The following is a 25,246-nucleotide window of genomic DNA, read 5'->3' on the forward strand; positions in this document are numbered from 1 at the left end:
GGAGGCTACTCCTCCCAACCCATGTAACACCTATTCCCAAAGGGAGAGGCTGTTGCCTCCCTCACCCAAAGGAAATACTTTGTTCTGCCTTTCTCTGCTTGAGCAGCCTAAGCAGCAGAAGGGCAGAAACCTGTCTGTCAGGTGGCAGCAGCACGGGCTACCTGGAAAACCCGAGAAGACTGGTAGGAGCAATGCTGGCGGTCCTCTAAGGAGCCCATATAGTGCATAGGATCATACAACCAATACTGGCAACAGTATTGGGGTATGATTCTGACATGTTAGATACCAAACATGCCAAGGTTTGGAGTTATAATTATGTAGCTGGACACCTGTGTCCAGTACACGGGTAAAATGGCTTCCCTGCACTTATGAAGTCCAGAAAATTGAGCTGTAGTTCGTAGGGGCCCCTCTGCTCATGCAGGGCTGCCTTCACACACAGGTACCTGCACCCTGCTCTCTGGGCTAGGAGGGCCTGCCATAGGGGTGACTTACAGTGGCCTGGTGCAGTGACCTGTCGTGAAAGGGTGCATGCACCTTTTCACGCAGGCTGCAGTTGCTGGCCTGCAGACACATTTTGCATGGGCTCCAACGGGTGGCACAATACATGCTGCAGTCCATGGGAAACCCCTGGTGCCCTAGTGCCCTGGGTACCCAAGTACCATGTACTAGGGACTTTCATGGGGGCACCAGTATGTCAATTGTGGGGTGTGTTCAGTCCTAAGCAGCCAGATTTAGAGGGAGAGAGCACAATCACTGAGGTCCTGGTTAGCAGGATCCCAGGGAACACAGTCAAAACACACAGACAGCAGGCAAAAAGTGGGGGTAACCATGACAAAAAGAGGGCTCTTTCCTCCCAGGGTTATTCCCAACTCCCCACAGGAAGTGGTCATATAGGGGGTGTAGTCACCCCAGGGATAGTACCCCATTGCTACTACCCTATACTCCTCTAAATTGAGTATTTAGGTGGCCCCCTGCCACCAGAAACTCAGACTAGACTGACTAAAGAAAAGGGACAAAGAAGAGCCGACAAATGCAAGAACCGTGGACTAGCTGAGGAGTTTGGTGTCAAACCTCGCCTACCTGCTCTAGTGCCGACAATAGCAAGAACCGTGGACTAGCTGAGGAGTTTGGTGCCAAACCTTGCCTACCTGCTCTAGTGCAGACAACAGCAAAGACCGACTCGTCCTGCAGCTGTGCATCCTCCAAAAGCCTTGGAGGTCTTTACAGCACTTCGCCAACCAGCCAGCATCTCCCTTGGAGTGGAGGAGCTACATCCATGAAGCAGAAGGCAGCAACCAAGACTGTCCAGTTCTCTGTTGTGCGGACCATCGGGTGGATCAAGGGAGCATTTTGCCAGGAAGAGGATCCAGCGTGTCCAAAAGAACAGCCCCACTGACCCATCCATTCTTTGAGACTCTGAGCCTGCCCAGAGCCTCCCTGCACCAATACCAAGAGTACCACCACCAGCTACAAGCACCAAGGCTTGTTTGTGCTCAGCTGGAACTCCACTGCCGCAAAAACGTACCTATACGTCGAGGGACTTCAACAGAGGCCAGCTCCATGCCAGAAGTAGTTCTGCTGTGTTTCTTTCTCTTCTTCTGCAGGTACGTTAGGAACTGTGAGTGCCTCTAACTCATATACCTGCTGAACAAAACACCTATGCACCCGAGCCCCCCAGCCCAGGATCACTGAATTAGATGGTGACTCTGCGGAGCGGAGACCCTCAAGGACCAAACATCCCTTTGGGTTCAACCGAGCTGGTCACCCAGTCCCCACTTGCAGACCTTTTCTTCCAGGTACTGCTCCCATTGACTTAACGCTTTGCGTCTGACGATACCACCACCAGGAGTACAAGTAACCCAAAACTGCTAGTGATTCTAGGGATATTGGCCCCTACTTATCTTACGTCCAGAAGAACAGCTCTACAAATCGACTGCAAGTGTCCCTGTGCAGTATAAGTTTTCTCCACAGGTTAACATTACTGCGTTTGAGGCTCATGCCTCAGATTTGACAGCTATATTTATTTCCATTTCTCAAATTCACTAACTCGAAAAGTACTTACCTGATTTTGTAAATCTTGGTGCCTAAATCTATATAAAATTATGTACTATTTTTCAAACCTTGGTTTTCTTCTTGAGAGTGTGGTATTTACTGACTGTGCACAACAAATGCTTAGCACTACCCTCTTATAAGCTTAAATTGCTCACCCACACAATCACAAAGAAAATAAGTTACTTACCTTTAACTAAGTTCTGCAGTATTGGAATCTTTCATAGATTCACATGCTTGAATCATTCCCCATCGTCGAGATGGGAGTCCCCGATACATTAGAAAAGAATGTCCCAAAAGACATAACAGCAATAACATTTAAACTCTACACTTTAGCAATCTATCCAAGTCCTTGTGTAAAAAGGACCAAACTTGAGCTTCAGCCAATCAGGGTGCCCGACCCTCTAGAAATCCCACGGGAGAAGCGCCAGTATCTCAGTTTTTTAAGCACTAGTGCGCATGTTAATGGTTGAACAGGAGATATTGAAGATGAGCTTCCCCCGGGAGGGCCACATGTGGATCTATGAAAGATTCCAATACTGGAGAACTATAGTTACATGTAAGTAACTTATTTTCTTACTCCAGTATTGGAACTTTCATAGATTCACATGCTTGAATCAGACTATAAAGCAGTATTCAGAGCACATTGCATTGACTCTACATCATTGAAATTAATGAAAGATCACTGAGCTGCCCCTAACAACATGAAAACATTATGTTCCATACATCTAATATTTATCTGTACACATACTTATATACTATGAAAGACATATGAAGATGAAAAACATCGAGCTTAAACCATGCAATGTCCCTAATATAAAAGAAGGATGGAGGGAGGCAAAGTGAGCTCACCGTTACTGGAACAGATGATGCAGGATTGCCTGACCAACCACCACATCTCCTATAGGGATGGCATCCTGACAATAGTGCTTTGAAAACGTGTGAGTAGTCTTCCAGGTGGCTGCTCTGCAAATGTCCTGCATGGGTACACCTGCAAACAGTGCCATGGACGCTGAGTCAGATCTCGTAGAGATACCCCTATTGAGGAATTTAAAGCCTTTCCAGCTGCCTGGTGGCAAAAGTGTATAGCAGCTACTATCCACCTGGCTGTACTCCGCTTGGAAAGGGCCTGTCCCTTACTAGGGGCACTATATGCAACAAATAATTGAGTAGTGTTTTTAAAATGCTTGGTCCTTTCCAAGTAAAATTTGAGATTTCTTTTGATGTCCAACGAGTGCAGAGCTCTCTCTGCCGGAAATGTTGGGTTTGGAAAGAAAGATTTCAAAACCAACCGTCGGTTAATATGAAAGTCTGATGGCACCTTTGGAACAAACTTGGGGTTTGTACGAAGTATCACTCTATCCTGTTTAAATAGAAGGAAAGGCTCTAGAATGGTCAAAGCCTGGATCTCACTGACCCCTCTAGAAGTAGTAAGTGCTAGCAACAGAGCTACCTTCCACGATAAATGCTTTAAATCCGCTCTGTGCATCGGTTCAAATGGGTCCTTCATAAGCTGAAAGAGAACCGTTTTGAGTTGCCAAGACGGTGAAGGAGGCTTTACTGGCGGAAAAACTCTAAAGAGTCCTTTGAGAAATTGTTTGCCCAATCTAGAAGACCATTGAAATGGTGACGTCGGCGAACGTCTGAAACAAGATATAGCCGCCAAGTGTACCCTGATGGATGCATGTGTCAAGCCTGTAGATGCCAGATGGAGGAGATAGGGCAATATTCGCTCCGGCGGTGATAGCAGTGGATCAATCTGCTCCTTCTGACACCATAAACAAAATCTCTTCCATTTTAAAGAGTACGATTTGTGGGTGCTATCTGCTCTGGCTTTTGCCAGAATATCCCGACACTCAGGGTGAATGTTTAAATGGGCAAACTCATTGTGTTTAGGAGCCAGGCCAATAATTTGAGTGATCTGGGGTCTGGATTTAAAATCTGGCCCTCGTTCCTTGTTAAGAGCCGTGGTGAAACTTTCAGCGGGATGCGATCCACCTCCGAGAACAGGAGGAGTTCCGAGAACCAATGCTGGCGGGGCCAAAACTGAGTCTGCAATGCTCCAGTTTGATCTTTGCAAGTACTCTTGAGATCAGAGTAATGGATGGAAAAGCATAGGTAAATATTCTGCACCAAGCCATCGAAAACGCATTCCCCAAAGAGCCTGGATGGTGAACCCAACTTGCATAATAGCGGCATTTGGTGTTCTGCGGAGTTGCAAAAAGATCCAGTTTGGGTTTCCCCCACCTCTTGAAGACCTGGTTGAGCCCCTCCTGGTTCAGCTCCCATTTGTGACAGGAGGACGTCAGTCTGCTGAGAGTGTCTGCTGTCTCATTCTGCCTTCCTGGTAAATGTTCTCCTCGTAGACTGATGCCATTGGTTATGGCCCAATTCCAAATAGTCTGCGATTTCCGAGACAGGAGAAGAGATTTCGTTCCCCCTTGCTTGTTCAAATAATGCATTGTTGCAGTAATGTCCGTTCTTATGAGAACTACAGTGTGTTTTATTCTCGGGAGAAAAGCCTGCAGGGCCAGGGAGACTGCTCTCTTACCTCCAGGAAGTTGATGTGATATTTGCGGAAGCAGTTACTCCACTTTACACTGATCTGAAGGTCTTGAAGATACGCTTTCCACCCCTCTAGGGAAGCATCCGTGGTGATGACTAACTGAGGACGAGGAGGCAGGAAAGGAAGACCGACTGCGATGTTTCCCTGGTCTTTCCACCAGTGGAGTGCCTGAACCATCCGAGAAGTTACTTGGATTAAATCGCTGAAAGAGCCCTCTCTCTGTATCCACTGAAGATCTAGTTCCTCCTGCAGGGGACACATTCTTAGTCGACAAAAGGGGACTAACTGTATGCAAGAGGACATCATCCCCAGAAGCGATTAGAAGGTGCATACAGAAAGATACTTTTTTCTTTGCACTCTGCTTGTTAGGCAAATGAGTCTTGCTTGCCTCTCCATTGAAGGGAAAGCTCTGTCCTTGATGGTGTCGATTTTTGCCCTTAAGAAGGTCGTCACTCTTGTTGGCAAAATGTTCGACTTGTTCTGATTCAGAGTCAGGCCCAGCTTGTTGAATAATGCTGTGCAAGCCATTGTTGAGCCGTGAGCTGCCTGAAACAACGTGCTTTTATTAGCCAATCATCTAAGTAGGAAAAAATTTGTAATTTTTTTCTTTCTCAGGAAAGCCGTTACCAGGGCTAGGCACTTTGTAAAGATTCTGGGGGCGGACTTGAGGCCAAATGGAAGAACCTTGAATTGGAAATGGCTGCCGGCTACTGCGAAATGGAGATATTTTCTGTGGGCAGGTGAATTCGGAATATGAAAGTAAGCATCCTGTAGATCCAGAGACGTCATATAATCTCCGTGATTCATGCAGAGAAGAATATCTTGCAATGTGACCATGCAAAAGGTTTGACGTTTGAGGTATTTGCTTAGGTCCCTGAGATCTAGAATGGGATGCTAAGATTCCCAGTTTTTGCACACCAGAAAGAAACAGGAGTAAAAACCCGCCTTTTTCCGAAGAAGGAACCCTCTCTATTACTCCCTTTCTGAGCATGGTCACTACCTCCAGCCAGAGTTGTTTTAGATGCTTCTGAAAAAAGGTATGAGGAGGACGAGAAGGTGGATGTTGAATGAACTCTAAAGTATGGCCAAATCGAACAATCTTTAAAACCCACCGATCTGATGTTATTTGTTCCCACTTCCGATAAAAGTGTGATATCCTTCCCCATATCTTCTGTATTTGTGGTAAGGTTGTAGCCGGAGCCTGGCACATGTAATTGACATCTGACCGCCTCTTTGCTCTGAGGCCGTCCACCCCTAGGAGGGGGTCTGGAATAGGACACCTGAGGTGGTTGCCTTTGGGAGTATTGAGGTCAAAACTGCTGTTTAGCTTAGGAGGGGTAACAAAAGCTCCGGTAACCCCCTCGATATGTCGAGGCTCCTCGACCTCTCGAGGTACGAAAGGGCATCCCCTTAAACTGAAGTATTCTTAAGGACCTTGCAGTGTCTGATTTAATGGCTTGCAGGGCCTCATCAACATGCTTGCTGAAAAGAGCCTCTCCATCAAAAGGGAGGTCCAATACCTTATTCTGAACCTCTGGACAAAAAGAAGTTGCCCTAAGCCAACCTTGACGCCGCAGCACTGCCCCACCAGCTAGCTGCCGAAAAGCTGTGGTTGCTATATCCATGGCGCGGTCTATCACCTCAGCCGAAGTGCACTCTCCCTCCAAGAGGATTTTCTTCACCTCCACCTTAGAGTCTTCTGAAAGGTGGTCTAGATACTGGGCAGTATCAGCCCACAGCTGTCTGCCATACCTCCCCAGGATTGCCAATGAATTTGCTGTTCTTACTATCGGACCGGACATGGAAGAGAAACGCTTTCCAATGTTGTCCAGTCTTCTCCCTTCTTTGTCTGGAGGAGCTGAAATTGGCGTTGATGGATTTTTGAAACGCCTCTGCGCTGCCTGGGTTACGACCAAGTCCGGCTTCGGGTGACTAACTAGACATGCTGGGGCGTCCTCTGGGTCCTTATATTTTTTGCCCAATCTAGGCAAGACTGCCATCACTGTAGCTGGATTTCTCATCACTTTGAGACCCTCCTCCCAGATGTAGCCTATTATCGGTATGGAGGGGACAATCTTCTGATAAGACTCCTTGAAGTCATATAAAAAACAATCCATCTGCTTAGAAGGCATGGGTTTCGCAAATCTCTTTGCTGGTCTCTCAAGCAGATTATGGAAACCCCAATATCTCCTAGGGGAGAATCCACCGGACTAAGCGATGGAGATGAGGGTGTCGGCAATATATAGTAGTCCCAATCAGAATTCGCATCCTGCAATTTTCCTCCCCTCTCTTCATCCGAAGAGTCAGTAACCTGCATGAAAGACCTTTGCGGGGTACTTCTGGCCAATCTAGTAGATAACCTAGGTTGTGGCACTGGAGTGGCAGGCATCGAGGGAGGAGGCGCCATTTGAATGTCCGATTGTGGAGCCGATGGAAACCTCCTTTAGTAACCTGATAAACTGTAAATCAGAAATCAGGGAACTCGGGACACAGACCATGTCTTCTGGTACATATGGCTGCTGTCGTTGAGGAGAATAATAGTGTTGATAATATTCCTCTTCATCCTCTTGACACTTAACATGGAGATGTGAAGGGCTATGGGCTGCCCCAAACGTCCCATCCTCATCAGAATCTTCCTCTAAAAGATGCGTTGGGATTAATGGTGTAATCTTACTTGGGGATGTAGCTGCTGGAGTGATATCTCCTCTTCCAGAAACAGACTGCGTTTTTCTCCTCGCCTACTGTGTCGATGACGGTACCGTTGACGAGGTCGTCGAAGCCGTGTCCGATAACCCTAATGCTCCATCGACGGTATCGTAGATGTAGAAATCCTCGGCATCGACGGAGCCGTCATCAGAATCATCGCCGACATCTTAATCTTCAACGTCGACGGCCTAGATTTTGCTACCGTTGCCGTGGATGTCATCGACAAAGAAATCACCATTGAGAGACTGGTTACCGTCGTCTTCGATGCAGCTGCTGTGTACGTTCCCGTCGACGACGATGACTTCGTCAACGGGGAATCGTCGTCGACGGTCTGTCTTCAGAAGCTGAAGAAGGCTTTCTGAACACCCTCAGAACCTTTGGAGGAGGCGTAGAAAGCTCTGAGGAAGGTTTAGGTAGCTCCTTAGATGTTGAAGGCCGATGCCTGGACTTAGAGGATGATCTCTTCTCCTAAGGTGAGGATGCAGGATTGCGGCCTTCACCAGACCCCTGTGAGGTCTTTTTGAAAGTCTTTGAGGGTTGTTTTGAACCCTTTTCAGAATGAGGTGATCTTTGCCTCTTTTGTGACTTCTTAGAAGACCATGAAGACACCTCACTGTCAGAGTCTGAGACAGGGTTTTTTCTTGATTTAAGTTTTCTGGAGCCATATCAACAATCTTGCCTCTCTATCCTTTAAAGTCTTTGAGGAAAAGGTATGACATACCTTACAGTCAGTAGCAGAATGTTCAGGATAGAGGCAATATATACAATCGGTATGAGAGTCTTCTGAATGGAGCCTTTTCTTCCCACAAGTGCTGCAGGCTCTAGAGAGACTTTCTCTCTCTCTGTCAGACATTGTGCTGGTATAACAGGCTCCAGAAAGTATGAGTGTAAGTCAGAAACACTCAATAAGCAAATAGAAATTCAGATATAGTGACTAAATCTTCTTCCACAAGAACAAACTGAGCAGAGCTCAGAGGAGACTCCCTAGCACGACGTGCAGCAGAAAATCTGAGGTACTGGAGCCTATCTCAGGAGGGTTCTAGAGGGTGGGGCACGGATTGGCTGAAGCTCAAGTTTGGTCCTTTTTCAATAAGGACTTTGATAGATTGCTAAAGTGTAGAGTTTTGATGTTATCGCTGTTATGTTCTTTGGGACATTGTCTTTTCTAAGGTACCGGAGAATCCCATCTCGACGACGGGGAATGATTCAAGCATGTGAATCTATGAAAGTTCCGATACTAGAGTAAGGAGAGGATTTAGAGTTATTACTATAACATCTTTCAGCCAATAAGGGTCACCTGTAATATTTGCATTCGGTACCCCTACATTGGTACACTGCATAGTTAGCCAGGTCCCTACACACTCACATTAAACAGTTTCAAATATTAACAGTTACCTGCTCACAGGAAAGTCTGAAAACCCCTTCAACTCCGGTCACACCAAGTGCAGTTTCAATATTATGAGTCATCCTGAACGGAACCTTTTCTGGGACTCTAAGGCTTTTTCCTAAAAGAAAGCAAAAGAGAATGTATTCCATGATGGCTATTGTAGGCCAAAGGACAACACCACTGTCTACAAAAATCTTCTCTGTGTAAAATTATCTATACATGCAAAGGGCATTTTAGAAGGTACTTCAATATGCATAAAGAAAGAAAAATATTTGCCTGAAATAATTTGTCCCTGGATCATTTACATCTTGTTTTAATCATTTTATTTACATGAGGAAATACTGGACAAAGAACAGCAAAACCACAATCAAAATGCCTCAATAGAAAAGAACCATATCTCAAATCCCTTGTTTACTTGAATAATTTCTTGCTTTATTCCATGCAGCATGGAAGAAAAGGGGCCCTGAATTCAGCTGAAAAAAAGATCAGGCATGAAGAATGGTAAAGTTACCATTATATGGACTGACTACTAGAGCGCAGAGTTCTTCTTACTGACAATCTCAAGATAATGTGTCATCTGGTGAAATATTGCTCGTCAGATAAACTATAAATCAGATCTGTACACAGCTGGGAACTGAGTGTGCGCTCTCTTCAAGTTTTACTTCTATCCCAGAAGACAAAGTGGGAGGATGACAACAAAGAGCCAATATAAAATAGGAGACAATCTGTACTGGGAACAATTGAATGGAAATGTCTTCCAAATCATCGTTTAACACAACCTCAACAGATCAAATGAGAGTACAAGAGGAGAGAAAAGGGTACTGGGAGGAAAGTCTTAATTAGGTGAAATGTATTCAACACTTTAGGAATGAAGGAGGGATGCTTTGTAAATATTACTACATCACAATTAAAAATAATATGGTTTTAATGTACATAGGGTTTAAGCTCAATGAGGAGCGTTGCGAATATTATGCTGTTTAAAAAGAGCAGTTTGGTTTGGAAATGAGTTTAAAAAAAAGAGATGACAGAATTCTAAAGCCTGGAGCACCACGTCAGTGGATACGAAGATTCAAAGTCAACCTGGCAATCTGTCTTAAGTGGAGAAAGACTCAAACTCTATTCCAGTAGGCTGTAATTTCCATTGAAGGTTCTAGACACACCTAATTACATGTCTGTTTTCATCAGGTAACTGGAAAACACCACTACCAGAGAGATAAGGCATTGTACTTGGGGAGTTTCCAAAGCCAATATCTTAAACATTTACAAACAGATTTGCTGGCAGCTTCTAGAATGTGCTGCTTGCTTGAAGGAAGACCTGTGAGAGCAAATGTATGTGCAGCCGGAACCAGGGTCTCAAGGTAAGTGAGTGTAGAGAGGTTTGTCACCAATAGCTGAAAGGTGCATTCTCAGGGAAATTACGTTCTTCTGGCAGAGAAGAAGGAAGGCCAAGATTCAGTCTTTATGGGGCTAATTCATGACGACTAGGCAGAGTAACCCCCAGCCCTATAACTGATATTGTGAAGGAATGCCACAAATAAATCTTGATTTCCTGGAGAACTTTATCTATAATGGAACAGACTAAGTTTCTTCCTGTCTCCAGGATCAGGGTGCGCAACGAGGACTTTTTCAAGAATGATCTGACACTCATGGTCATGATGGGGATATCAATGACGCCCCTGCCCATCAGTAGTTTATTCTGCTTTCTTGCAATTTTATCATGCCAGTGCTGTTAAGGAAAGTTGATTTATCCACCACCAGCACAAATGTGACTGGAATGCCTCCTTGAGCCAAGACTACACCTGTGGGTAATACTGGTTCATGCTCAACATCGGCAAGAAAGCTCAGGACACACATTTTCTGATGTTCAGTGACGTCTAACACTAAACCAGAACCATGAACAGAAGTCGGGCAGGTATGGCAGCATGTATGATCAAAATGATACATTCAACGAGCGATTTGAGGGGTAACTCAGTTCTGAAAGCAGAAGCAGACTGTGTGCTGTGACCTGGTGACCTTATAGGAGTTCTTTCTTCTGGTCTTGCCTAACCTCGTTGGTGATCTTACAGGAGGTCTTTCTTCGGGTCTTGTCTTGCCTAACCTGATGTAGTTTAGAAGAATTACGCACAAAAGTAAAGGGTATTGGACAATGGAGAATTGGTGCTCAAAGACCCAATCGGCACATGTATGGTTATCAATTAAGCGGTGCACTCATAAGGGAATGTGGAATGGGAGACAAATATGTGGTTGGTGACATTAGATGTTGTCTCATTATATACCTGTATTGGGCATGATCTAGGTTTACAAGTGATACAGTATTTTCTCAATAAAAGATCGGCTAGCCTGTGGGAACATACAGGGATGTTGATTGAAAGGATAGATATAATCCTTAGTAACAATTTCTTTCTATTTAAGAAAGACTGGTATAGACCGAAACAAGGGGTGGCGATGGGCTCCAGATTCTCTCCTCCTTATGCAAATCTTTTTATGGGTTGGTCTGAGGAGAGGTGGGTCTGGGGTCCTGATTCCACTCAACGACAGACACGCATACTGTACTGGGGGTGTTATATAGATGACTGTCTTATGATCTGGACGGGCAGTGTTGAATCATTAATAGGTTTCTGTGAATATCTAAATTCCAATGAGATGAATGTCAAATTCACTTATCATTATAGTTCTGAAGTCATTGAATTTTTAGATGTGGAGCTATTCATTGAAGATAATAAGATACAAAGCAGACTGTTTCAGAAACCCACAGCTTGTAATTCCATTTTACATGCAACGAGTGCTCACCCCAGACATCAAATCCATTTGGTGAGATGGTAAGAGCCAGACGAAATTGTAGTAAGGATGAGGAGTTTTTTTTTAAGTGTACTGAGGAGATGGGTCAATGTTTTAAACTGCAGGGATATCAGAGGGGTGATATTGAAAAAGCACAATATAGAGTTAGACGTATCCCCAGGAGTGATACTCTTAAATCTATTGACAATCCTGATTTTGATAAGGAGACTAATAAGGTTAGACTTGTAACAGACTACACTAGAACATCTTTTGCTTTGAGAAAGATAGTTAACAAACATTGGGATATTATGTACCAGGATAACACCCTGAGGAATTTCATTTCTAAAAGACCTGAGATCACATACCGTAGATCTTTGAAAAATATTCTTAGCCCCAGTTTTCCGACACTTAGATCAAGGGGTGATTGACTGTCTGCCCACAGGGTAGGCTTTTCTAAATGCAGAATGTGTAGATGGGCCGGTCATGGCAAAAGGAGTATACTAGTACTGTGAATCGAACTTTCAAGATTAAGTCAGCCATAAACTGTAACACGACTTTTGGTATTTACATTATTTCATGTAAATGTGACCGTATTTAAGTAGGAAGTACTATTCATCCTCTTAAGGTTAGGATCAGTGAACATGCCAGAGCACTTATGCATGAGGACGAAAGATATCCAATAGTGGCACACATGAGAACTTGCCGGTCACTAGGTACTAACAAGAAATTCAGGTTTTATGGCTTTGAACATATACCAAAAGATCTTGAAGAAGGCAACAGGCAACTTACCTTGCGAAGGAAGGAGGCACTATGGATTATGCGCCTCAGAGCATTGGAGGATGGCCTTAACACGGATTGTGAATTAGAATAGTTTTTGGGCGATTAACCTAGATGTATTTGGTGATTGTGAACTCGCATTGAAAGACTCAGATATATGGAATTTGTTTTAGCAGAAAAGTGTTTCATCATTTATTATTTATTTGACTTTAATTGTATTACTAACTGTACATTATTGGCGGCATGCTCATGAATGTTTTTCATAAATATTACTGTTCTGATATGTTATTCTTTCAAGACGAAAACTATATTTTTTGTCAGTGATGTCACTATTATTTTTTATGCACACATATATGCTTGATATTTGATCAAAATTGACATATAACCATGAGTACTGTACACAGAATATTGGGGTACTGAATAATAAGTAAGACACTTAGGAAGGTGGCTGGGGAGTACCTAACAATAGGTTCCTACTTCTTTCCTCACCATAATAGGCAATTTCGACATAACTATATTAACGTGTTTTGTGAACGGCATTAGCTTTACTGTTTTTAATTATATGGTACTACTAGATACTGAGGTCGAGTGCATTAAAAGTAACTTGTGTTAATTTAGCTACACCAGAACCTCTTTCCCTCTCAAGATTTGGTCAATGTTATTTTGGACTCTATGTAGAATTACTATATGGCTACAGTTTCAAGAAGGCGGCCCAAGGAAGGGTTAACTTTCCAGTCTTTCCTCTATTTCCATGACTATTACAATGGAGACATCGTGTTGGTGCTATCTGCTTTAAATACTGCAGTAACACACTTGTGACCCATATATGATGTCATTATTTGTTGCAGTTTATTATGTGCACCTTCGGATACATTTCGGCTCTTGTTAGCTGTTTGGTTATTCAGTCGGGTTTCACTTCGAAACTATCTAAAAAGACGGTTTAAACACGACAGTCCTTCTTTTATGTTTATGGTCTTTTGAATAAAGGCACTTCCGGGTTTGTTAATCGTCAGCGTACTTGTGACCGGTACATGTGGTGTAGATTTTCACCACTAGGTACTGTTTATATTGATATACAAGTGAGCCTTTTGATATTTTCTGATATATATGGCTTAATGGGAGTATTTTGCCTATTTATCTCGTGATTATTTGAAGATGACATTGTTATTATTAGTTTCATACGCTTGACACTGCTTTACTGCAAAGATGCTGCTCTTGTTTTATTTTGGCAGAGCCATAACTCATTGTTTAAAGATTCTGTATTTTATAGTTGAGCAGTGTGACCAGCTAATATAGAAAGGTCGAATTGTGTTGTTGATCGTCATATGTGACGTCTTAACTCTAAACATACAGGTTTGACATATCAGGTAATAGATTGAACTAACAATATTTGGGTCATGTGCGTGCATGGGTGATTATTTTTAAAATTATACATTTGTCTTTTGCATATTGCACGTTTTAGGACTGTACATACTACCTAAGCACTTGGTATTATTAATCACATATTGGAGAAAGTAGAAATCAAGTTCATAGGGTTATACTACTGGTCTTCATTTCATGAGCATTAACTTTTGGTCTCCACTTTCATTACACTATGGTGAAGGGTATGTGCTGGCTGTAGTTATGATCTCTAAGGTTTATATGGAGTTATTTTGATAAAATTTCAGCCCTGAGGAAGTCATTGGGGTATTCCCAAGACGAAACACGTGTTGGCTATGGCAGGGGTATACTGGAAATGTAACATCTGTACAATGGAAGTTGAGATGTTTTTGAACACCCTACATCTACATACATCAAGGAACAAGATGTAAATTTGAAAACAAACTACAGACTGGTGAATCACACTGAAGAATCAAGACGTCTCTCTTTTTCTGAATGAACTTTTTATTGAAAATATGGTATTGACAGTACTGGTGCATGTTCCTTGTGATCAAAAGAAATGTATACATAGAGATTTGATATTGATTGTGTAATACGTATATTTTTTGCACTGTGTCGAATGACGGCTCCCTTGAGCTAACGGGCTGACGAGCCTTGGTGAGGCACCTGCGCACCAGAGTGGTACATAAACCTGAGAAGACATTTGGTGGCATTTCAAGCAACCCCACAAAATATGCTGCTCTCTGCTGATGACGGGAGAAACCCAGAAACACGTTTCCAGAGATACACAGCACTTGCTGCACCTACTAAGGTGAAAGACTTTGATTACTTTTGTTAATGTGAAACGAATCTGACTGCATTTACCAAGATGCATTGGGGCCAACTTTTTACTGGAGTGTGAGGCAGTGTGCTCCCTTTTTTTTTGCATGTATATTGTTATAGCGAGTGCCTCATATGATGCTATAGTTCTGAAGAATGCATGGATGTTGATCCAGATCTTGCATGAACAGATGGATAAGGCCAGTACTTTGCTCTTTCTGCACTTTATTTTTAGTCTGATGGTGTTTTGGCAGCAGGTGTAGAAGCAGCCAAGTAAGTGGCAAGTTTGTTACTCAAACAACCAGGAGAGCTAGTTGCAATGCCATAGTTTATAATGCAGCTGGTTTTGAAGATGGTAAGGGCTAGCATGGGAAGACAGTGGAGTTTCACTAGGATGATGTGGTCATGTTTCTAGAGGCCCTTTATAAGTTGTTAAGATGTACTGCAACATGAAAGATGAACTTAAGGGAAGGGGATGAAGGAGAGTCATTGTGGTACCCTCTCCTTGACATTTACAATTGAAACCAGTTACAGAGACCTGCAAAATACCAGCTGCTAAGTTTGACCCAGGTACCCCAATTATCCAGAGTGATAGTCCGCTGTATTTAGCAGAAATTCAGAACACCCACAGGAAATACCTATGATTAATGGTAGACGCTAAACACAACCAGTACATGGATTCTGTAATCTGGAATCAAAGTCACCCCTGGGTTCTTTACAGAGATCATGCCCTTCCTTAACAAGCAGAAGGTTCACTGTCAGACATATGAAATATCTTACTTGAATAGCTTCTGGAGAGGGTACAGTAGCCTCATTAACTATAACAAATCTGGATCAAATAGCTGACCACAAAATCTTTTCTGGTCCTCTCAGAGGATTATGTTTATATAGGTCTATCATAACTCCAGCTGGCAAAAACTCTCTTTTGCAAAGAGACTAATGGCCACTGGTAGATAAAAGCATGATTGTCCGATTGTTCCAGAGGGTTCTGGGACTCCAAGAAATCTGTGAGAGGTAGGACTGTCTCACTAAACTCCAAATTTGCTCCCTGCACCTCCATGTGGTACAGATGTGGCAACAGCTGTGAGGAACCCAGCTGAAGCTCATTATACCCATCCCTCATAATCCAATCTGGAATGGGGAGGTTATTTTTCTCAACCACTTGGTGGGATGTCAGTTCCAGCTGACCCATCTACAGCTCACCATTATGGAATATGCTTAGATACTCTACGAGGACTGAGAGCACACTGAATGGAACTATCCATCTGTGCTTTCTGGGACAAATCATGTGTCACTGCAGATGAACATGTCAGAGCTGAAGGCTTTTCTATGACTCCTGAGATCAAGATCAGGAAAGCCAACCTATGGTCCACTTCTACATTACTGTACTAAAGGGTCATTCACACTCCACCATTATACCAACTTCCTGCAGCTTTATGGGAGTTGGCACCGCAAAAAAACATTCTTGCCAATCTCCCATAATGCAGTGTGAGGAGGAGACCAGAACTCAACACCAGAGTGCTGTTTAGGAGAGGGATGTTCCAGTAAATCTTCCAGTCCCACTTTTGAGACAGAAGGTCAACCACCTATTGACACATTTGCAACTCACATCGACACCAAGTGGTGTTCGTTTGCCTCTTCGATAGACCAGAAACTAGAACGCCTGGGGAATAGCTTTATAGACCAGGCAGGGTCTGCATTTTTCCCAGGACCCATTAAATTAAGGGAATTCGGGGGGCGTGGCCAAGGCGTCAAGATGGTGGGCGCACTTCTGTAGTGCTCCGGACCCCTCCGTCATCCGCCTTGGAATCCACCCAGAAATAGTAACCACCAGTGTCATCCTCCTGCTGGAGGGACCTCAACACTCTCCCCTTGATGGATGAGTGAGGGAGAGGAGAACCTAAGCCGGGCGGTGAGCCGTACTGAGGCCTGAATGATCGGAGGCCCTGGCTATCGGCGGACGTGACCGGCTGAGGCGCCGGGAGAGTCAAGGACCCAGGGGGGGAGCCCTGGAGACGACTGCGGAGGTGAGAGTGGGGAACGGCCCCTTCCCTCTTTGCGGGCCTTCTCTCTCCCCGTGCCGACGGGCGTGCAGCCTGCCCGAGTTCCCGATGGGATGAGGAAGTAGCCTCACCCAAGATGGCAGACGGGAAGACGGACGGAGGAAACGGCTCCCGCTGAGACGGCCTGCTCGGGCAGCGCTGGCGGGGCCTGGAGCGCAGAGCCTCCTGGGCGCTGAGCCGAGTGAGTGGGCTGTGCCGCCGGAGTGGACGAGACCAAGAGTGTCGGGAGTGGCGGAACCCCCCCCTCCCCCCCAAGGACCTGAGAGGCGGCAGAGGGTGCACCGCTGACGGCGGTGGGGGAAGATGCCTCTCCTGGGCGCCTGGCCCTCCGTCTGGATCCCCGCGTCCTCTGCTGATTCCTCCCCCCCTCCCCCTCCAGGTGAAGACAGGGGAGCCATCTGGAGGGCATTGAGACTGCAAGCCTTGGGGGTGGGGGTGGGTGGGGGGGGGGGGGGGGGGGGGGGGGTGCGGGGACGATTGCTGCCGCGCCCCCTCTGACTCTTTCCCCTCGCTGGGGCCTCCTGCTTCTTCAGCCTCTCCCTCCCCGCCCCTGGCTGGTCGATGCCTCTCGGGTTGGAGGACCGGATTCAGATGCCGGGAGACCCGGGGGCCCCGTGGTGACTGGGGTCGTGGTGGGATAGGACCCCCCGTGGCAAGCCCGTGGACCCTGTGCAGAGCTGCGGACAGGCACAGAAGGATCTCGGCCCCCTGGGATGCGGATGCCCGCGTCTGGGGGTGGGGACAGAGGGTACTGATCGGAACGGACTGCCGCTGAAAGCGGAACATCCGGGACCTGGCGCAGCACACAGAAGAATTTCCCACAGCCTCCGACCTAGAAACGGACGGGGTACTGAGGGAGAATCATGGGCAAAGACAAGACGGCGCGGCAGTCGACTGCCCAGACGCGGATAGAACAGTTCACTACGAATGCAAATGGTTCCCGAGCGGAGTCTCGACCCCCCGGGGAAAGGGCAGACCAGTCGGTGGCACCGGGAGACCTAGAGACGATTCTTCGAGCCATACACACGTCCCAGGCCGCGGTAGAGGCCAAGAAAGGAGAAGTCAGAGAAGAAATGACCTTGGTTCGCCAAGACCTTCGAAACGCCGTGGCCCGTATCACAGAGACAGACCAGAATATCCACGTTAGAAGACGAAGGAAACGCTCTCAAAAAGCAAGTAGCAACACTTACGACACGTACATCAGAGCTTTACCGTAGAGCCAAAGACACCGAAAACAGGTCAAGAAAAAATAACCTCAGGGTGGTGGGCCTCCCGGAAGCCACGGCGACGACGTCCCTGGACGCATTCTTGGAGGAGTGGTTTCGCTCATGGATACCGGCGGAGCGACTCACCCCATGGTTCGCCATCGAACGTGCCCACAGAGCGTTGCAGATGAGACCCCCCGCCGGGGTCCCCGCCACGACCAGTGATACGCCGCCTTTTTAATTTCAAGGACAGGGACGTGATCCTACAAGAGGCCCGTTCTAAGGGAGACCTCTCATGTAATGGGACTAAAATCCTCCTTTTTCCCCGACTACATACGAGACGTTCAACAACGACGTTCATTCCTTGAAGTCAAACAAAAACTGAGAGCCATGAACATTCCATACCGTCTGCTATTCCCCGCGAAATTACAAGTGGTTTATGAGAACAGAACGCACTTCTTTGAGCAACCAAATGAGGCGTGGACATGGTTGACGGAGGAACTGCCACTCACACCGCCAGGTGAATGCTCGGGCCTGACACAGGGCGGAAACAGATCCATATCCCAATCGAAGAGAGTAAATACCAAAAGAGTCCGCACAAGGTTGCGAAGGCGCAGGGAACGCCGAGGATCCTGCTCGGGTTCTCCGCCGCTGGTCGCGGCTGACAACGTGAAAGACCACCAACAGCTCTTCCGAGGCTTAGAGAAGATTAGACAGCCCCGGAGAGACAAATCCCGCAACGAGCTGGCTCGATTTCATCCGAGATCATGGATTTATTTCGCACCCCGACAATATAACTTGAGGGCCGGGGAGGGTCTTGGAGGGGGAGACACTCATCACGGTGAACTGTCAAAGACACACACTTATTTCATCATTACCAACTGTTTCTACTTTAATGATCCGTCGATATGGAGGGGTCCACCACTGCTCAATTTGTCCAAGTTTTATCCCGTCATGTTTATAGGCAAGATGCTTAGGGGTAAGGGCGACAGATGCTTCTGGGGGGAAGTATGGGGTGGGGCGGGAGGGACAGGCCAAGTCCTACGGGAAGGGGTCTAACTCTGTTCAATGCCATGTTCGCATGTTTACGAAGTTGGGTTGAGGTGCGAGACAGACAGCAGACAGACTTACATGACTTCCAAAACTCACATATTTGCACAGGGAGAGCAGGAGGGGAGGAGATTCGAACTCAGTGCACACACACCAGAGAGATAAAGTAACAACAAGACTACACAGAGAATCAGATGAACCCAATACAGGCTATCTCTTGGAATGTTAATGGTCTGATTGACAAAATCAAACGCACGGCAGTTTTCACATACATACATACATACATACATAGATATAGACCTGAAGTGCTCCTACTACAAGAGACGCACCTCACAGGGGAACGTTGCCCCTTCCTGGCGCGAAGAAGGTTCGATAGAATTTATCATGCAGGATTCACACGAGGCTCGCGAGGGGTCGCGATTTTATTTCACCGCTCCTTCCCTGTGACGGTGATGCAGGTTTCGAGGGACAGCCAGGGAAGTTTTGTGTCAGTCACTGGTAGATTGGAGGGAGTGACGATCAATATCATTAGTGTATACATCCCCCCAACGATACAGCGTGGAACAACCAAGGAGCTGACACGGCTTCTCTTGGGGCTACCCCCGGGACTCACGGTAGTGGGAGGGGATTTTAACGTGGTCCCTGACCCCGTAGCGGATGTAAGAGGCCCTATAACAACTCATAGGCGCAAAATGGCGACATGTCTATTAAACTGGCTGACAGCGGTGGGGCTCTACGACATGTGGCGGCTGTGGCACCCGAGACACAGGCAGTTTACCCACATTTCAGCGGCACATGGCTCACAGTCCCGAATTTACCTGCTATTACTACCCAGCACTGACTGCAACGCCCTGACTCAAATTGAAATTCTAGCAAGAGGCATATTTGACCACGCACCAATCCTATTCATGATAGGACATGGCCGATCCACGAATCGACCCATGTGGAAGCTAAACGCCTGGTATTTACAGGATGAAGGTTTCGGGGAGCAATTGCAAAAGGCGCAAACTGAATTCTTTGCCCTCAATCATGGGTCGGTATCCTCTCCCGGTACCTTATGGGCCGCAAGTAAGGTTGTACTGAGAGGAGCGGCCAAGGGCCTAATACGTGAGATAGGACGTCAAAAAGCCCACGACATTGCAACACTAGAAGAAAGAGCGGCAACACTCGAACACACATAAGAGGGAGAACTCTGCGAGAAAGTGACAAGACAGCTTTCCCTAGTACGAGACGAAATCAAAGACCGATCATTAGAGGAAGCGAAGGCTATATGGAGGGCGAGCACGGCGAAAATATACAGATGGGGGGATAAGACCGGAAAACTGTTACACTGGCCGGTCTTGCAGCGTAGAGCCTCGAGCATCATCCCCGAAATATGGGATGAAGAACATGGTAAGGCCGAAAGGCACCAGGACATAGCGGAGGCCTTCACCCGCTATTACAAAGAGCTATACAGAGCCTCCGACACGGTAGATCCGACCCACGCCCGCAGGCTACTAGACACTATCTCCCTGCCCGGCTGCCCCTTTCGGATGTACGAAATTTAGATGAGCCTCTGAGAGAGGAAGAGATAGACGGAGCCATCTCGGAACTGGGAGCTGGAAAGACTCCCGGTCCAGACAGCTATCAATCTGAATACTACAAGAAATACAGAAAGGAACTGATGCCCCATCTAGTGACTCTCTCAGAGGTGGAACAACGGAAATCCTTCCTGAGAGGACTAGACGAAGCAACTATAGTAGTAATTCCCAAGTCCCAACCCCCATCGATACAGTGTGCGGATTACAGACCATTATCTTTGATTAACTGCGAGGTCAAGATCCTCGCCACCATCCTTGCGGCACGTCTCAAGAGAGATCTGCCGCAGTTGGTCCACTCCGACCAATGCGGATTTATGGCAACTAGAAGTACTCGTCATTGTATCTGCCGACTACACGTGGCTCTCGCCGAGCGCCACCGGTTGCCCCAGACCTTGCGCTGCTCTTCATAGATTTCAAGAAGGCCTTCGACTCAGTAGATTGGGACTTCCTTTTGTTGGTGCTCTGACGGGCGGGCATAGGACTGAGATTCCGCCGCCTAGTCAGAGCGATGTACGCTGACCCATCGGCTCGAGTACAGGTCAACGGAACCATGTCATCAATTTTCCAAATAGGGCGGGGTACGAGGCAGGGTTGCCTGCTCTCCCCCCTTCTCTTCGTCCTAGTTATTGAGCCTTTAGCGAAGATGTTTAGGTCGGATCCGGAATGTAGTGGCTGGAAATGGAATCACGCCAGAGAGGACAGAATAGCTCTATATGCAGACGACGTGCTGCTATATATGAGCACACCAAGTGTATCGGGCCCACGCAGTCTTCTACTCCTCAAAAGCTACGCACGGGAATCAGGATTGAAAATGAACCCCACAAAATCAATACTGGTCCCCCTTGTAAACGCCTGTGACTGTTTCGATTGACAAGATGTGATACCACTTCGCAGACTAAGTTTCAAATATCTAGGGGTCTGGGTGACTCTCCTACCAGAACTGACATGGGCAAAGTATCTAGATTCGCTGGTGAAGCGAGTCAAGATCGACCTGCAGAGATGGCAGACACTGCAGCTGAATGTAATGGGACGAGATGCTCTATACAAGATGATGATGATTCTACCCAGATTATTATACGCTTTCCAGAACTTCCCAATCTCCAAATCGTGGTTTCGGTCCTTAGAGGCAGCCACAACACTATTTCTCTGAGGGGGGAGCCGGACACCGAGTGGCGGCAAGTTACTGTAAAAAAGGGATATATGAAGGGGGACTAGGAACGTCTGACCCATACTTGTACTATCTGGCGACACGGTTACTAGTGATACAGGATTGGTTTAACGGGGGCTGGTCGGACCCGGCATACCAGGTGGAGTTAGGAATTTTGGGCTTCCCGCGCGTCCTAGATATGCTATATGGTACACCCCTCCCACACTCCATGGAAGCGACCACCAAGGCAGTTTTCCTGGCTTGGAGAGCGGCGCTAAGGCACACCCGCTGCAACAATGTGATCACTTTGCAGACCCCGCTATGGAGGGGGAGGTGGATGAGCGCAACAGCTGCGTTGGAGGGGTTTACAGAATGGGACTTACTACGTATTTCTTTGGTCGGGGACGTGTGGAAAGGAGTGACACTAAAGACCTTCCAGGAACTTCAGTCAGACTTCTGGCTCACTAAAACACAGTTCTTTAGATACTTCCAACTTAGGCACGCCATAGGAATACATATCACGAGAAACCCACTACCAGAATTTAGTCTGCTCAAAACTAAATTACTTATGGGAAACCTGGGAGGGAAAGGGGTCTCACAAATCTACAAAATGTTAGTTAGCACTGCGCCAAAGGACGTGGACCCGACTAGGATGGGATTGGAGGCCCGGGTGGGGGTCCTGGAAGACTGAGTGGGAAGAAGTACTGAGAGCCCCTAGGACACTAGCCATATCGGCGAAACTGCACACCATACAGTTTTTATACCTCCACAAAGCATACCTAACACCAGCTAGACTTTACAGAGCCGGGTTGAGGTCAGATGGCAGATGCCCTCGCTGCGCGGGGACAAGGCCGATTTATTCCACATGGTATGGGCCTGCCCATTTGTACAGACTTACTGGGAAAGGGTACTAAATGACCTAAACAAGATACTGGGAATGGAATTGCAGCTCTCCGCAGGTTTGGTACTGCTGGGGGTAATGGAAGACGTAGTGAGGTCACGGGCGAGGCGAGCCCTCGTCGGGGTCGCCCTCTTAGTGGCAAAACGAGATATTGCTGCAGCTTGGGCCTCGTCCTCTGGACCGTCCCTACAGAAATGGAGAACAGGAATGGACTGGTGTGGAAATCAGGAGAAGAGAGTGTACGAATCGAGGGGTTGCCCCTGGAAATATGATAACATTTGGGGCCCCTGGCTAGGGGCGTTGTCATAGACTGGACAGATACAACCGTCCCATGGAGGTGCCTAGTCAAAGTAGCATATATTCTCCCTCACCTATCACATGTGCAAGTGTTAACACCACAAAACTTAACTGCTTTGCTCTGTCTGTACCAAATGTTTAGAATTATATCTTTATGAAAATAATTAAAATTTGTTTATAAATTAATGGAATTCTCTAGAAGATTACGGAAATAATAATGTATGCAGTGATTCTAGTTGCTCCGGTTTGTCCCTGGCAGATTTAGTGCCCTGATCTACTACACCTTGTGCAGAGCGACCAGGTCAACCTCCCTTAGACATAAGACCTCATCATAAGGAAGGAGTGTGTTGCATATCAAACTAACTTCCCTCATTAGGAAAGACTAGTTAGCTATGGAATGACCTTTCAACAACCAGGCCTTCCTCAAGAACCTGGTGGTACCAGTGTCTGTCAGGAAGTTATACACTAAACTGGAATAAACAATTGGTGAGGTTCTGTCACTTGGCTTCAGCACAGAACATCAACCCACTTAAATGCTCATTTGATGATGTCATTTCCTTTCCATGCCACCTCAAAGACGAAGGTGCATGGGGGTGTATATCTGCAAGACATGCCTGACAACCACTGGAGCCTTCTGTGTTCGTACTCCCTCCTTAACAAGGTCTAATGCATTTGTTCCTTCAGATACGTCATAGACCTGTCCAAACCGGGATGCCTATCTGTTATTTGGCAGCCTAATGAACAAGACATTCAAGTCAATGACACCCTGTGGCCTATAACTTCTTTTGTGCATTTGACCTTGTTAGTCAGCAGTATTTCCAAAGTTTGGGAAAAATGTACCAGCCTTCATTGCACATAATCATTCCTAAAGTTCCATAGGGTCATGGTGGAGTCTTCATTCCTTTCATGAGAATGAGGCGACCATTCTTTCAACTAACTTCCAAAAGATCCTGTACAATTAAGTTGGGAAAAGCACATTGTGTTTTCATGTGACTCAAACCGAGGATCTGCAAACTTCAATAATTTGTGAACTTTCAGGGCTAAGATGCCAAACGAGTAGTTAAGGGAAACATCATCAGATGAATAACACCTTGCATGCAGCTCCCACTCCAAATGATGTCAGGGCACATTCCCCCAGAGGTAATATGGTGAGTCAAAAAGCTGCATATGAATTATGCATGTACAGCTAGCATAGTCGCGCCAAGTGTTGCTCTAAACATTTCGTACCATGCCTTGCTGTACTGTCTCCAACTTCCTTTCAGAACCAGAATTAAAAACAGTGCCTCTGTCAGAACCCAAAATGCATTTTTTTTTAACCAATGTAGAGAAACTGTGCAGGTTTGTATTTTCAATGGAATGTGAAAATGACAGTTTCATCACGAGGAAATGAGAGGGCAAGGCTGTATTATACCTGGTACCCAAAATGTAAGGTTACATTAATACAAGAACAGAAGGGCATCAGTGCACTTCTGGTGGTGCTTTTGCCTGTACCTTTTCATCTGAGACATGTAGTAAAATGCTTCTCTTGGCATCCCCACTTCTTGCCTGATATTTATGCTGACTTGACAGTGTGTGCTGGGATCCAGCTAACCAGGCCACAGCACCTGTGTTCTTTCACTAAACTGTACCATTGTTTCCACAATTGGCACACCTCTGAGACACAGCTAAGTCCCTTATAAAAGGTACCAGTGGTACCAAGGGCTCTGTGACCATGGAGGGTCCCCTAAGGGCTGCAGCATGCATTGTGCCACCCTAAGAGACCCCCTCCACCACCACCAAACACATGCACACTGCCATTGCAGATTGTGTGTGTTGTTGGGGAGGAAAAGGTAAAGTCGACATGGCATCCCTCTTAGGGTCATGTCCACAACCCACTGATTGTGGCATAGGTAAGTTACCCCTCTAGCAGGCCTTACAGCCCTAAGACAGGGTGCACTACACCACAGGTGAGGGCAGAGCTGCATGAGCAATATACCCCTATAGTGTGTAAGTCCATTCGTAGACATTGTAAGTACAGTGTGGCCACATTGAGTACATGGGCTAGGAGCTCCACAGCTCCATGATGGCTTCACTGAGGTCTGGACAGTGTGGTATCAAACTTCTCCGCACAATAAACCCACACTAATGCCAGTGTGGGATTTATTGTAAAATGCACACAAAGGGCATCTTAGAAATGTCCCCTGTATTTTACCCAACCCTTTGGCTGATCGGTCTGTGCTAGCCTGCAACTAACAGACTAGTTTCTGACCCCTTGGAGTGGGTCTTTGTTCTCTCTGGGGTCAGATACAAAGCCTGCTCTGGATGGAGGTGCTTCACAACTCCCCCCTGCAGGAACTGTAACACTTGGCGGTGAGCCTCAAAGGCTCCTGTTACAGTGCCTCAGGGCACTACAGCTAGTGGAAATGCCCGCCCCACCCAGACCAAGCCCCACTTGCTGGGAAAATTAGGTAAAACAGGGAGGAGTTACCACTGCAGCTATGATCTCCCCTTAGGTGTCCTAAGCTGAAGTGACCCCACGCCCCCACCCTTGCAGAATCCTCC

General features: G+C 46.4%; 1 protein-coding gene across 2 annotated transcripts in view; it reads right to left on the minus strand.

Moving 5' to 3' along the window:
* Nucleotides 1-25,246, minus strand: part of SMG1 (SMG1 nonsense mediated mRNA decay associated PI3K related kinase) — a 1,401,298-nt gene that overhangs the window by 469,676 nt on the left and 906,376 nt on the right. For both annotated transcript variants that reach the window (XM_069210224.1, XM_069210223.1), the window contains one exon: nt 8,717-8,826. In XM_069210224.1, the coding sequence (XP_069066325.1) occupies nt 8,717-8,826 (110 nt within the window). The remainder of the gene's footprint in view (nt 1-8,716; nt 8,827-25,246) is intronic.

This window comes from Pleurodeles waltl, chromosome 10 (genome assembly GCF_031143425.1).
Source record: "Pleurodeles waltl isolate 20211129_DDA chromosome 10, aPleWal1.hap1.20221129, whole genome shotgun sequence".
NCBI classification, from domain to species: Eukaryota; Metazoa; Chordata; class Amphibia; order Caudata; family Salamandridae; genus Pleurodeles; species Pleurodeles waltl.